The sequence below is a fragment of the Elephantulus edwardii genome, unplaced genomic scaffold (assembly GCF_000299155.1).
Source record: "Elephantulus edwardii isolate Elephantulus edwardi_28Jun2011 unplaced genomic scaffold, EleEdw1.0 scaffold00236, whole genome shotgun sequence".
Lineage (NCBI taxonomy): Eukaryota > Metazoa > Chordata > Mammalia > Macroscelidea > Macroscelididae > Elephantulus > Elephantulus edwardii.
Genome location: NW_006399986.1, coordinates 1,451,441 through 1,461,584, shown reverse-complemented (window position 1 = coordinate 1,461,584; position 10,144 = coordinate 1,451,441). Strand labels below are relative to the sequence as shown.

The 10,144-nt window shown below is 50.5% G+C and overlaps 1 protein-coding gene across 1 annotated transcript in view; it reads left to right on the top strand.

Annotated features, from left to right (window-relative positions):
- Positions 1-2,911: 2,911 nt before the first annotated feature.
- ZNF541 (zinc finger protein 541) overlaps positions 2,912-10,144 on the top strand; it is a 30,542-nt gene continuing 23,309 nt past the window's right edge. Inside the window, exons 1-2 of the mRNA XM_006898699.1 lie at positions 2,912-3,215; positions 7,456-7,699. Coding sequence (XP_006898761.1) covers positions 2,912-3,215; positions 7,456-7,699 — 548 coding nt within the window. The remainder of the gene's footprint in view (positions 3,216-7,455; positions 7,700-10,144) is intronic.

The window sequence follows — 10,144 nt, the reverse complement described above, 5'->3', positions numbered from 1 at the left end:
CTACTCAGTGCATGCTGTTGTTGGGTGCGTCAGCATCTGTTCTAACTCATTAGACGGAGTACTGCCCCAGAGGGCTTCCTAGGCAGTGACCTATAGAGTTAGCAGCTGCTATAGATGGATAGTCTCTTACTATGAGATTTGCAGCCTCAGAAAAATCCACTGGAGGGCTGAGTAAGAGTTGGTTCCCACTTGACAGCAATGAGTCTGAGTTTTGAATCTCTCTGGGAACAGATTGTCAGATCTTTTCTGGTGGGTTTAAACTACCAACCTTTTTGGCTAATAGCAGAGCTTATAGCCATCACACCACTAGGGCTCCCTGCTCTGTATATAAACCTGTTAAGTGCCAAATAGATTCTGACCCATAGTGACTCTAGGGGACAGAGGAGAACTGCTCCTGCAGGGTGTAAAGCTGCTGTCATTACAGACGCAGACTGCTTCACCACTTCCCTTGGAGCAGCAGGTGGATTTGAACCGCTGATCTTTCAGTTAGTAGCTCAACTCTCTTGAGTTGTGTGTGTTGGAGTTCCTGACAGTGGGGTTTATTAGGGAAGTAAGTTGGAGAGTGGGGGAAGCAAAGACTACCACCCAATGCAAGTCCAGATTTTAGCCCAGCTTCTTCCCAGTGTCCAAGAATATTGGATTCCTCTGAGTGGTGAAGATTGAATATTCCTTGGACTCTTCCTTGGGAACGGTTGGAATGGTAAACAGCCCCACGGCAGAATTCCTCAATTATCCCAGGTCTCAGTTTCAGTTAAGCAAGCAGCTTTTCCTTCCATCGTCTGGTAAGAACAGAAAAACCTGTATCTGTGGCCTTTATCTCAGGGCTCCTCTGGTTACACCTTGCCACAGTTTATCCACAGCAATGCCAGAGTCTCTCTACCATCCTCCTCAGAGTCTCACCCCCCCAGGATAGCACGCTCATCAGGGTCTCACTCCAGTCTCCCTCAAGTCTTGTGTGGGAAGCGCTCTCAGTGTGGGAAGTACTCTCTCTTGTTTTACACTAGTCCCACAGCTCTTGATGGTTTACGAGACTGTATGTCTGCAGTTAAGGTAGCTGGCGACCAGAGGGGTATAAAATAATGGCTAACACACCAGCTTTAGGCTAAAAACCCAACTTTAGGCTAACACTTTTTCTGTTCTATATTTATTATTATCTTTAAAAAATCAGCCTTCTCCTTAACATTGTCTAAGCAGTTGAATGCTTTAACTGCTGTGCCACCAGGGCTTTGCTGTGTGGACAGTAGATGCTAAAACTCCCCTTACTGTTTGTGCTTTCAGGTTGAACCTGATCATAGTTTGACCCTCCAGCAAGCTTTCAGAGACAGTAGATCACACAGGAGGAGATTGCCTGTCCTTATCCTGTGGAACATCTGGTGGATTCGAACCATGTGCCTTTGAGGTTGCTGTGCACTTTCTTACCACTGGGCCGCCAGAGCTCCTGTTGAGTTTATTTGTTGACAGAACAAGAATAAGTTCATTATTGTCTGAGGAAGTTTCTTAACTAGTTGGGAGAGAATGAGAGTATCAAAGGGTGGCCTTTGTACTTGTGGCTTACCTGTGGGGCATGATCACCTGTGGTTAACAGACGGTTTGTTCTTTGGACTCTGGGAACAGGTTGGGAGGCAGGTGACTTGGCATTTGGGAAAGAAAGTGGGAGACAGTCTGTTTCCTTGATCTGCTGGCATCCAACCCGTTTGAGGGTTCCCCACCTACTTTAATTGAAACTGTAAACCCAAAGGTAGGGATTTGCACTGCTGACCCAAAGGTCATATCTCTGGTGGTTCAAATCCACCAGCAGCAACTTGGGAGAAAGAAGGATAATCTCCTTCCAAGCAATATATAGTCTTGAAAAGCTGCTAGAGGGTCCGATAACCCTAACCCTAACCTACACAGTCCCAATGAGAGGGAGAAGGAAGACGTTTGGAGGGCTTAATGGGTTTGTTGTTGGACTGCTAACCAAAAGGTTGCCAGCTCAAACCCACCATCTGCTTTGCAGAAAAACGAGAAGGCAACCTATCCCCGCCCTGCCCAACAGGGTTTCTGAGTCAGAAATCGACTCCATGTCTTTGGGAATAGAGCCTCCAGGCTGCCTTGAGAGAGTTAGTGTGTGTAAACCACACAGCGTAATGCCGGACACACAGAAAGCGCCTGGTGTGGTGGTTAGTGAGAAACACACCTGTCTTCCTTGAGCCAGTTCCGGCTGATGTCGACTGACCTGTGTCGTGGAGTAGAACCGCCCCGGGTTTTTGGCGGGTCACCAGACCTCCCTTCTGCAGTTGCTGGGTAGGTCCAAGCCACCAACCATTTGAATAGCAGCTGTTGGTGAGCCCTAGGGACCTCCAGTTGTTAACTAAAACCAAAAAGCCCACTGCTGTCAGGCGAGTCTGGCTTCCAGTGACCCTCCATTGCATTTTGAGGCTGTGGTGTGGAGTCTCTCAGGAGCCGTCACCACTCAGAAGACCGTGCCTTTCAGACAGTTGAGTCCACTTGCCGGTTCTGACACAATGGCAGTGGGTTTTGAACTTCTGAAGTCTTTATGGAAAGGTGCACACGGTCCTGCCGGTGAACTGAACCGCCACAGTATGTAATGCCCTGCTCCGCTGAGCACTTTATGATTGATGGCTGTTTATTTTTATTATTGGGAAGTGAAGGAGATGGGTTTTATTCCCTTGGAGGAGCCTTGGTGACCTGCACCAGGTCTCCTGTCTCATGCACAGAACAGACACAAACACGGGTCGATTTTTGAGTTGCACGTGTCTGCCCTGCCCGCCCTTCCGCATCATCGTGCCATTGTTTTGATTCCTCCTTGTTCATTTTCAGGAGGGAGATACTATCACGGGCTCTCACCTTCTCGCCTCCTGGCTATCTGGAGAGAGGCTGGTGACCAGGTCTCTGGAGGCAGCTCAGAGCCATGGAGCAGTATAGCCGTGGGGACGAGGGGACCCTTCCAGCTGAGAGGCACCTCCCATCCTCCGAGCACCAGGGCCTCAGCTGCAGCAACCCCCTCAACCGGGACCTGGGCCCCAACACACGCGACCTGCTCTATGCCGGCCTGAGCCGCCTGAGCCTGAACCCCAGTCTGCCGGCGCCTGACTTGCCGGGTGAGGTGCTGGAGGACAACCTGGACACCCTGTCCCTACACTCGGGCAAGGACAGCGATTCCGTGAAACTAGTGGAGGAATACACAGACCCGGAGTCTCAGACCGCCTTACAAGGTGAGGCTGTCCGCCGCCCTCATGGCCAGCTAGCGACAGGTCAAGAAAGTGTTCCTCTTCTGTGGTAAAAGAGGGCAGCCCCCCTTTTATTGCTCAGGAATCATGTCCAGTCTCCTCTATAAAGGAGATTGGACTCTGATCCATCAGGTCAATATTAAGGAATTGAGATTTCTGGGGATGGCCCGCTCTTTCCCGAGGGCAAGAGTTAGCGATCTGAAGTTCAGAAAGAGCCCTGGTGCAGGAGGTTGGCAAACCAACCTGTCAACCCGGGAGAAAAGACCTGGCCATCAGGTGTCATAAAGAGAACAGGATCTTAGGTAGCTCTGGTGGCCTGGTGGCAAGAAGCTGCACTGCAATCCCAGAGGTACGTGGTTCAAATCCACCAGATGCTCTGCTGGAGAAGGAGAGGCAATCTCCTCCTGTACCAGTCAGATCTGATTTGATGGTACACGCACACAAAATAATAATTAAAAAAGATGACAGGATCTTGAGTAAAGTGGGAGTCAAAACTTGACCTGCGTTGTTTTCTCCTCCAACCATAGTGCTAAGGGTCAAACAGAGAAAACCTGAAAGACAGGAGAGCACAGGGAGGGCGGACGTTAACAATAGAGGCCAGTAGTAGTAGTTAATCATAGCTCGTTGGTAACAGTTCAAAGTCCTCCTCTTCCGCAGCCGAGGAATAGAGGGAGGACTAACAAAATCATTAAACAATGTTTTTCATCCTCTTCTGGTTTCCTAGAGGAGACATTAGTTTGATCTGTTTATTTTTAAACTCAGTCCACTAGCCAGTTGCCTCGGTTGGTTGACTGAACTAAGAGTTTTCTGGTAGATAAAATCACGTCATTCACCTCGTGGCAAGAAGCTGCACTGCAGTCCGGAAGGCACACAGTTCAAATCCACCAGACGTTCTGCTGGAGGAGGAGAAACAATAACCTGTAGTCGGATCCAATTCGAGGATACATGGGGAAAAAAAAGAATCACATCACACGTGTCTGAAATGATGCTACGAAAGAAATACATGACTGTCGTGTAACACGGAGTATGGGCCTCGCTACCATGTTGGAACAATACCTTGAGTTTGAAATCAGAATCACGGGCTATTGAGCGGACGTCTGCAGTGGTAACTTCTGGGGGTACAGGAATTAGGGTACCTGAGCCACAGAAATGATGCACATAAGTTTGCTGGGCAAAACCTGGAGCTTTTTTGAGATTTTTTCCAAGAACTTGGGCTGCCCAAAACAGTCGCCACTTCAGGGAAGCACAATTTTTTCCTAATCTCCTTCCTCTAAACTTGAAACACCCAGTTTAGAGATTAAAAACAACCACTACCACCAGAAAACAACCCACCGGATGTAAAATGTTGTTAACCATTTCTACTTCTCCAGGTTGCATGCGGGCCCTCGCAGGCAGGTTTACCCGCTTCTGTTGTGCTTTGCAGGGGCCATGATTTTTAAATCTTTTTGCCGCAAAAGGAAGGTTTATGGCAACTCTGCACGAACAAGTCCATGGACATCTTTCCCTCCATGGCATGTCCTTGCTTCCTGTCTCTGTGCCACATTTTGGTAATGCTCACAGTATTTGAAAACTCTTTTATAGTATCATTGCATACTGCCCCAAAGTATAAACAGCTTTTCTAAGTCCTGGGAAACAAAACCCCTGTGTTCCTTGTCTATCCCTTTGTCCTCTGTCCTGATATCCATTTTTATTTTTACATATATATATATATATATGTGTGTATATGTATATGTATATATATGTATGTATGTATATGTGTGTATATATGTATATGTGTGTGTATATATACACGTATACACAAAGTAAGTCGAAGATCTCAGTGCACTTCACTCCCAAATGCCCACCTTGGATCTCCACTCACCAAACCCAGCTTTGCTCCTTAAGACAAGATAAATGCCTCCAGCTAGCGCCCCCCCCACGCCCCATCACATTTGCCCTCAGGTATTTGAAGACATCACTCCTTTCCCGCCTGAACAAAATCAGTTTTCACCACCTCTTCAGATGCCCTGATTTCCAAAACTATCCCCTATCATTTTACCCAGAAGTCCCCAGATCATACACACAGCAGATGTGTGCGTCTGCTGAGAGGTGGAAGGTTTGAGTCCACCTAGAGGCACCTCGGAAGAAAGAGCTGGCACTCCCCTTCCAAAAATATCAGCCGCTGAAAGCCTCCTGGAGGCGATTCCATGTGTGTGTGTGTGAGAGAGAGAGAGAGATGGAGAGCTGGAGTCATCTCTGTGGCAACTGTTTGTTTTGTAAATAAGTTTACCCAAGAGAGTCTTGATATCTTTCAATAGCAGACGCAGACACATAATAAAATGACCCATTCTTCTCAGTCAACCTCATTCTCTCAGTCTGCTTGTTACTCTTAAAAACTAGAAGCCTTTCCCCTGGCTAGCAGCGCAGAGGCCGCACGAGGCCTGGAGTTACTGTAAAAGCCGTGAACCAGCGAGAATTGGTCAAGAGCCCTGGCAGCCTTCCTCAGAAAGCCCGGGAAGTGGAAAGTCCTCGAATGGGTAGACACTGTCAAGATGGCCAAGTATTATAAAGAGCTTGCTCCCTACGGTGAGAACCGGATCGGCACACGAGCTCCTTGTACCTCCAGGGCGCCGCTGGCGTTGGCTCCATGACCAGGATCTGTGAGGGGCGGCGGAGAGACGGCATTAACACCCAGCCGCTTCAGCTCCAAAAGTGTGGCCTGCCGGGTCCTCCGAGCCCTGGAGGGGCTCACGATGGTGGAAAAGGACCAAGATGGGGGCCACAAACTGCCACCTCGGGGACAGAGAGATCTGGACAGAATCATCAGGCAGGTGACAGCTGCCAATAAGAATCATTAGAACAAATGACGTTGGTTTAATAAATTGCCTATTCGTAAAAAACAAACAAACCAAACTAGAATAAATCCCATCTTGCAACAACCTAATGCTTTTTTGAACTTCGAATGTAGCAAGATCATTTTTGCATGCAATCACATGTGTTTTGCCACTTTATTTTGTAGGGAGCTCTCATGGCCTAGTGGATAGGGAGTTGCACTGCCAACACAAAGGCAGGGGGTTTGAATCCACCACCTGCTTCTCAAGGAAAAAAAACACACAACATGCCCATGTGTACAGTTCCTGGCCTCTGAAACCCGAGGCGGGTCAGCTGTGAGTCGCTTCTGACCTGCCGGCAATGAGTTTTGAGTTTCTTTTCCTTCTTAAAAATTTTTTACTCTTAAAAAAAATTATCCTTTAGTGGCAAGACACTGCACTGCAATCCTAGAGGTACGTGGTTCAAATCCACCAGATGCTCTGCTGGAGAAGGAGGGGGCAATCTCCTCTTGTACCAGTCAGATCTGATTTGACGGTACACGTAAAAAATAATACAATAAAAAAATTTTAAAAAATAATCCTTTAAGAATTGGTTTTTCTATTTCGATTTTGCAGTTTTATTTTAAAAGCTTCTGTCTGCTGCACTGCAATCCCAGAGGCCCATGGTTTGAATCCACCAGATGCTCTGCTGGGAAAGGAGGGACAATCTCCTCCTGTACCAGTCAGATCTGATTTGATGATACACAGACACACAAAAATAATAATAAAATAAAATTTAAAAGCTTCTGTCATCGTCCACTTAGACCATGATGCAGCCACCTGCCGGCCCTCTTTACAGAGTCTCATTTGCTCTGTCTCACCCAGGAAAGCCTTTAGTGCTGCAGTGCATGAAGCATTGGGCCTTTGTCCAGAACCTGCAGTTTCAAACGCAAAGGGCCAGTTGGCTGAGTGAAAGGATCTTTTCCTCTCCAAGGCCCAGGGTTATATGGTAAAACCTGTGAAAAGCTGGAACCTGTATAAAGCGGAAACTTGGGAGAGAAGGAAAATACACATGCTTGCCGTTAGAACAGTGAAACGGGAAAAGGCAGAGAAGTGAAAAATTGACGGAGAAGTAGGGTCGCCCCATTGGCTTCCAGTTCTCTCACTTTATATTCCTGGGCTGCGCTCTGAAGAGTGCCAGTCGGTGATATCAGCTCCCATCCTAGAGGTCAGCCAGCCATTGCCTTCTGGGTGCAACCCCCTCACACCAGAACCTGGGCAGAGAGAGCAGAGGGGTTGCAGCGGGCGTGTGCAGCTGCCTGGCCTGCCTGAGTCGAGTCTGTGAGCGCTGCAGAGTGTCAGGGGGTGAGTCCCGGGATGCCCCCCCCCCCCCCCCCGAGGTCTGTTAACGTGTGCTTGCTTCTCCCTCTGTCTAGACCTGGGCCTTGGCCCGCGCAAGGTGCCCAGAGAGGCCGAGGACGGAGGCAGGGCCACGTCCGGGAGCTGCCGGAGAGGAAAGCGCCTGCACAGCTCCCCGCAGAACCCGCTCCTGGACTGCAGCCTGTGCGGGAAGGTGTTCAGCAGCGCCAGTTCTCTGAGCAAGCACTACCTGACGCACAGCCAGGAGAGGAAGCACATCTGCAAGATCTGCAGCAAGGCCTTTAAGCGCCAGGACCACCTGTATGTAGGAGTCTCTCGTCAGGAGGACGTTTGTTGGGGGGCGGGGGGGACGTGCACCTGTGTCCCCCTCTCCCCGATTTTTCTCCCCGTCCCGTTTCCCTCGTACCACACGGCTCCACCAGTCCGCCCTGTGTGGGGTCTGCCCACTTCCTGGTCCCCCAGACACGTGTCATCTGGGCTGGGAAGCCGACTCTACCCTCTTCCAGCTGTTGGTGCCCCCCCATGGGTGGGCCCGTCAGGGCTCCCCAGAGAAGTCATCCTCCTGAACCCCCGAATCCACACGCGTGAGGAAACTACTGTTGTTCACATGTAGAAACATTCTCTAGCACTTTGGGCGTGAAGGAAGTTCCACCAACTTGACAGAGAAAGACCCAGGCCCCTGGTACAGGGAGCTCTGGTGTCACAGGGGTTAAGCACTTGATGGCCAGCCACGAGATCGTGGTTCGAAGCCACCAGAAGCTCCGGGGAACAAGGCTGTGACATCTGCTTCTGTAAAGATGGCCATCTGGGAACCCTGGGGAGGGGGGCTCTCCTCCATCCTCCTGCAGGGTCTCTGAGAATTGGAATTGACTCAGCGGCCTGGATTTGGGGGATACAGGGGTACATAGGGTTGCTGTGAGACACAGGCGACTCGATGGCACATAAACAGCATAGCCGAGGGAACCCTGAGGACACGTGATTAAGTGCACAGTTTCTCTGCAAGATCGCTGGGCCCGCCAGCCACTCGTGGGGCCCGCCGCTGTCAAGATCCCAGCTTTGGAAACCGGCTGGGACCCTTCCACGCTGTCCTTTGAGGTTACGGTGCGTGGGAATGCCTGCGTGGAAACAGGCTTGTTTTTTGGGGCCAGCCAGGGCGTGGGGCAAACATCTCCATCCCACCCGGAATACGGATCAGAGGATCGCAGGGCTGAAATATTCTTTGGCTTTGTCTCTTCAGCTCTTGCTAGCTCATCGTTCTTTTTTTAACTCCCTGCTTTTGCAAGGAAGCCCGCTGAAGGAGTTAGGAGCAAGTGTCCCTTTTGTTCTTAATGCCTTAGAAAAGATAAGCAATTCTTGCTCATGAGGGAATAGAAGACAGATGTTTTTCCAAAGCAGGAGACTTGGACGTGGGCGGTGAAAGCCCCTGGTATCTGCGTGCTGCCCTGACCCTCACGGACGGCTTACCGACCGTCTGCATCTCGCCCTCTCCCCTCACACCCCAGAAAGAAGGAATTGGCTCTGGCCGCAAGCTGGGAGCAGAGGTGGGGCTAGGACTTAGCCCTCATCCTTCCTCTGAAGCCCCTGAGTGTCACAAGCCCTGAACAACTAACCAGAAGGTTGGCAGCTCAAACCCACCCCGGAGTGCCTTAGTGGAAAGGCCTGGCAATCCACCTCCAGGAGCTCACAGCCTTGAAAACACTGCCGAGCTCAGTTCTCTAATACACACGGGGTCGCCATGACCCCAGGGTTGCCCGAGAGGAGCTCATAGGTGTTGCTTCCCTCGGCTGGGAGGGTTGGTTATCTGATTTACTGGGCCCACCTTCTGTGCCCTGTTTTAAGTGGCCACAGCAAGACACTATACAGACACTTATACAGCAAAGAACCCCCTTTGGCCCAGTAATTCAGTGTTTGGTTGCAAACCAAAAGGTCAGCTAACCAGCAGCTCTGCAGCAGAAAGACCTGGTGATCTGCTCCCATAAAAACTGGAGCCTGAAACTCTCCTCGGGCAGCTCGCCCTTGTCACATGGGGTCGCTTTAAGGCAACGCGACAGCACCCAACAGCAGCAGTATTTCTATATTAAAAACATCAAGCAGTGTTTATATATTTATTGCTGCTGTGTACCGTCGAGTTGGAACCAGCTCACAGCTGGCCCTCCCGCAGGTTTTCAGAAGCACTTAATTGCACGAGAGGATAGTGCCCATCGTTCCTCTGCAGTCTGGGGGTGGAGGGGGCTCGAGGTGGGGTCTCCTTATCGAAGGTGCAGCCTCCCTTGGATCCCCGAGGTTGATAAACCCAAAGCATTAAGCAGATACCCCTGTCTTTATGGCCTAATTCTCTCATTGCTAAAGTGTGCTGGGGCCTCCAAAAACGGGGTGACTTGTGAAGCCATTTGCCACCTGACCTGGCATCCTCAGCGGGCGCCCCGTGGGGAAATTTGGCCAGGCTTCCCTTGGTTTGTGTTGTCGGCGAGGGGTCTATTTTGCAGAGAGCAATTGCCATTCTCCTTGTAGTAACGGGTGGTTTGGTGGTCACCCCTGTGTGTGTGGATGTTACTTCTGGGCCAGGGGGAGAGGCCTGGGGTCCCAGCGGGGTAGGTCAGTGGCCTTCCTCGTGCTGTTTCTGTGCAGGGGAGACGCCTGGGGTCCCAGCGGGGTGGGTCAGTGGCCTTCCTCGTGCTGTTTCTGTGCAGGGGAGACGCCTGGGGTCCCAGTGGGGTGGGTCAGTGGCCTTCCTCGTGCTGTTTC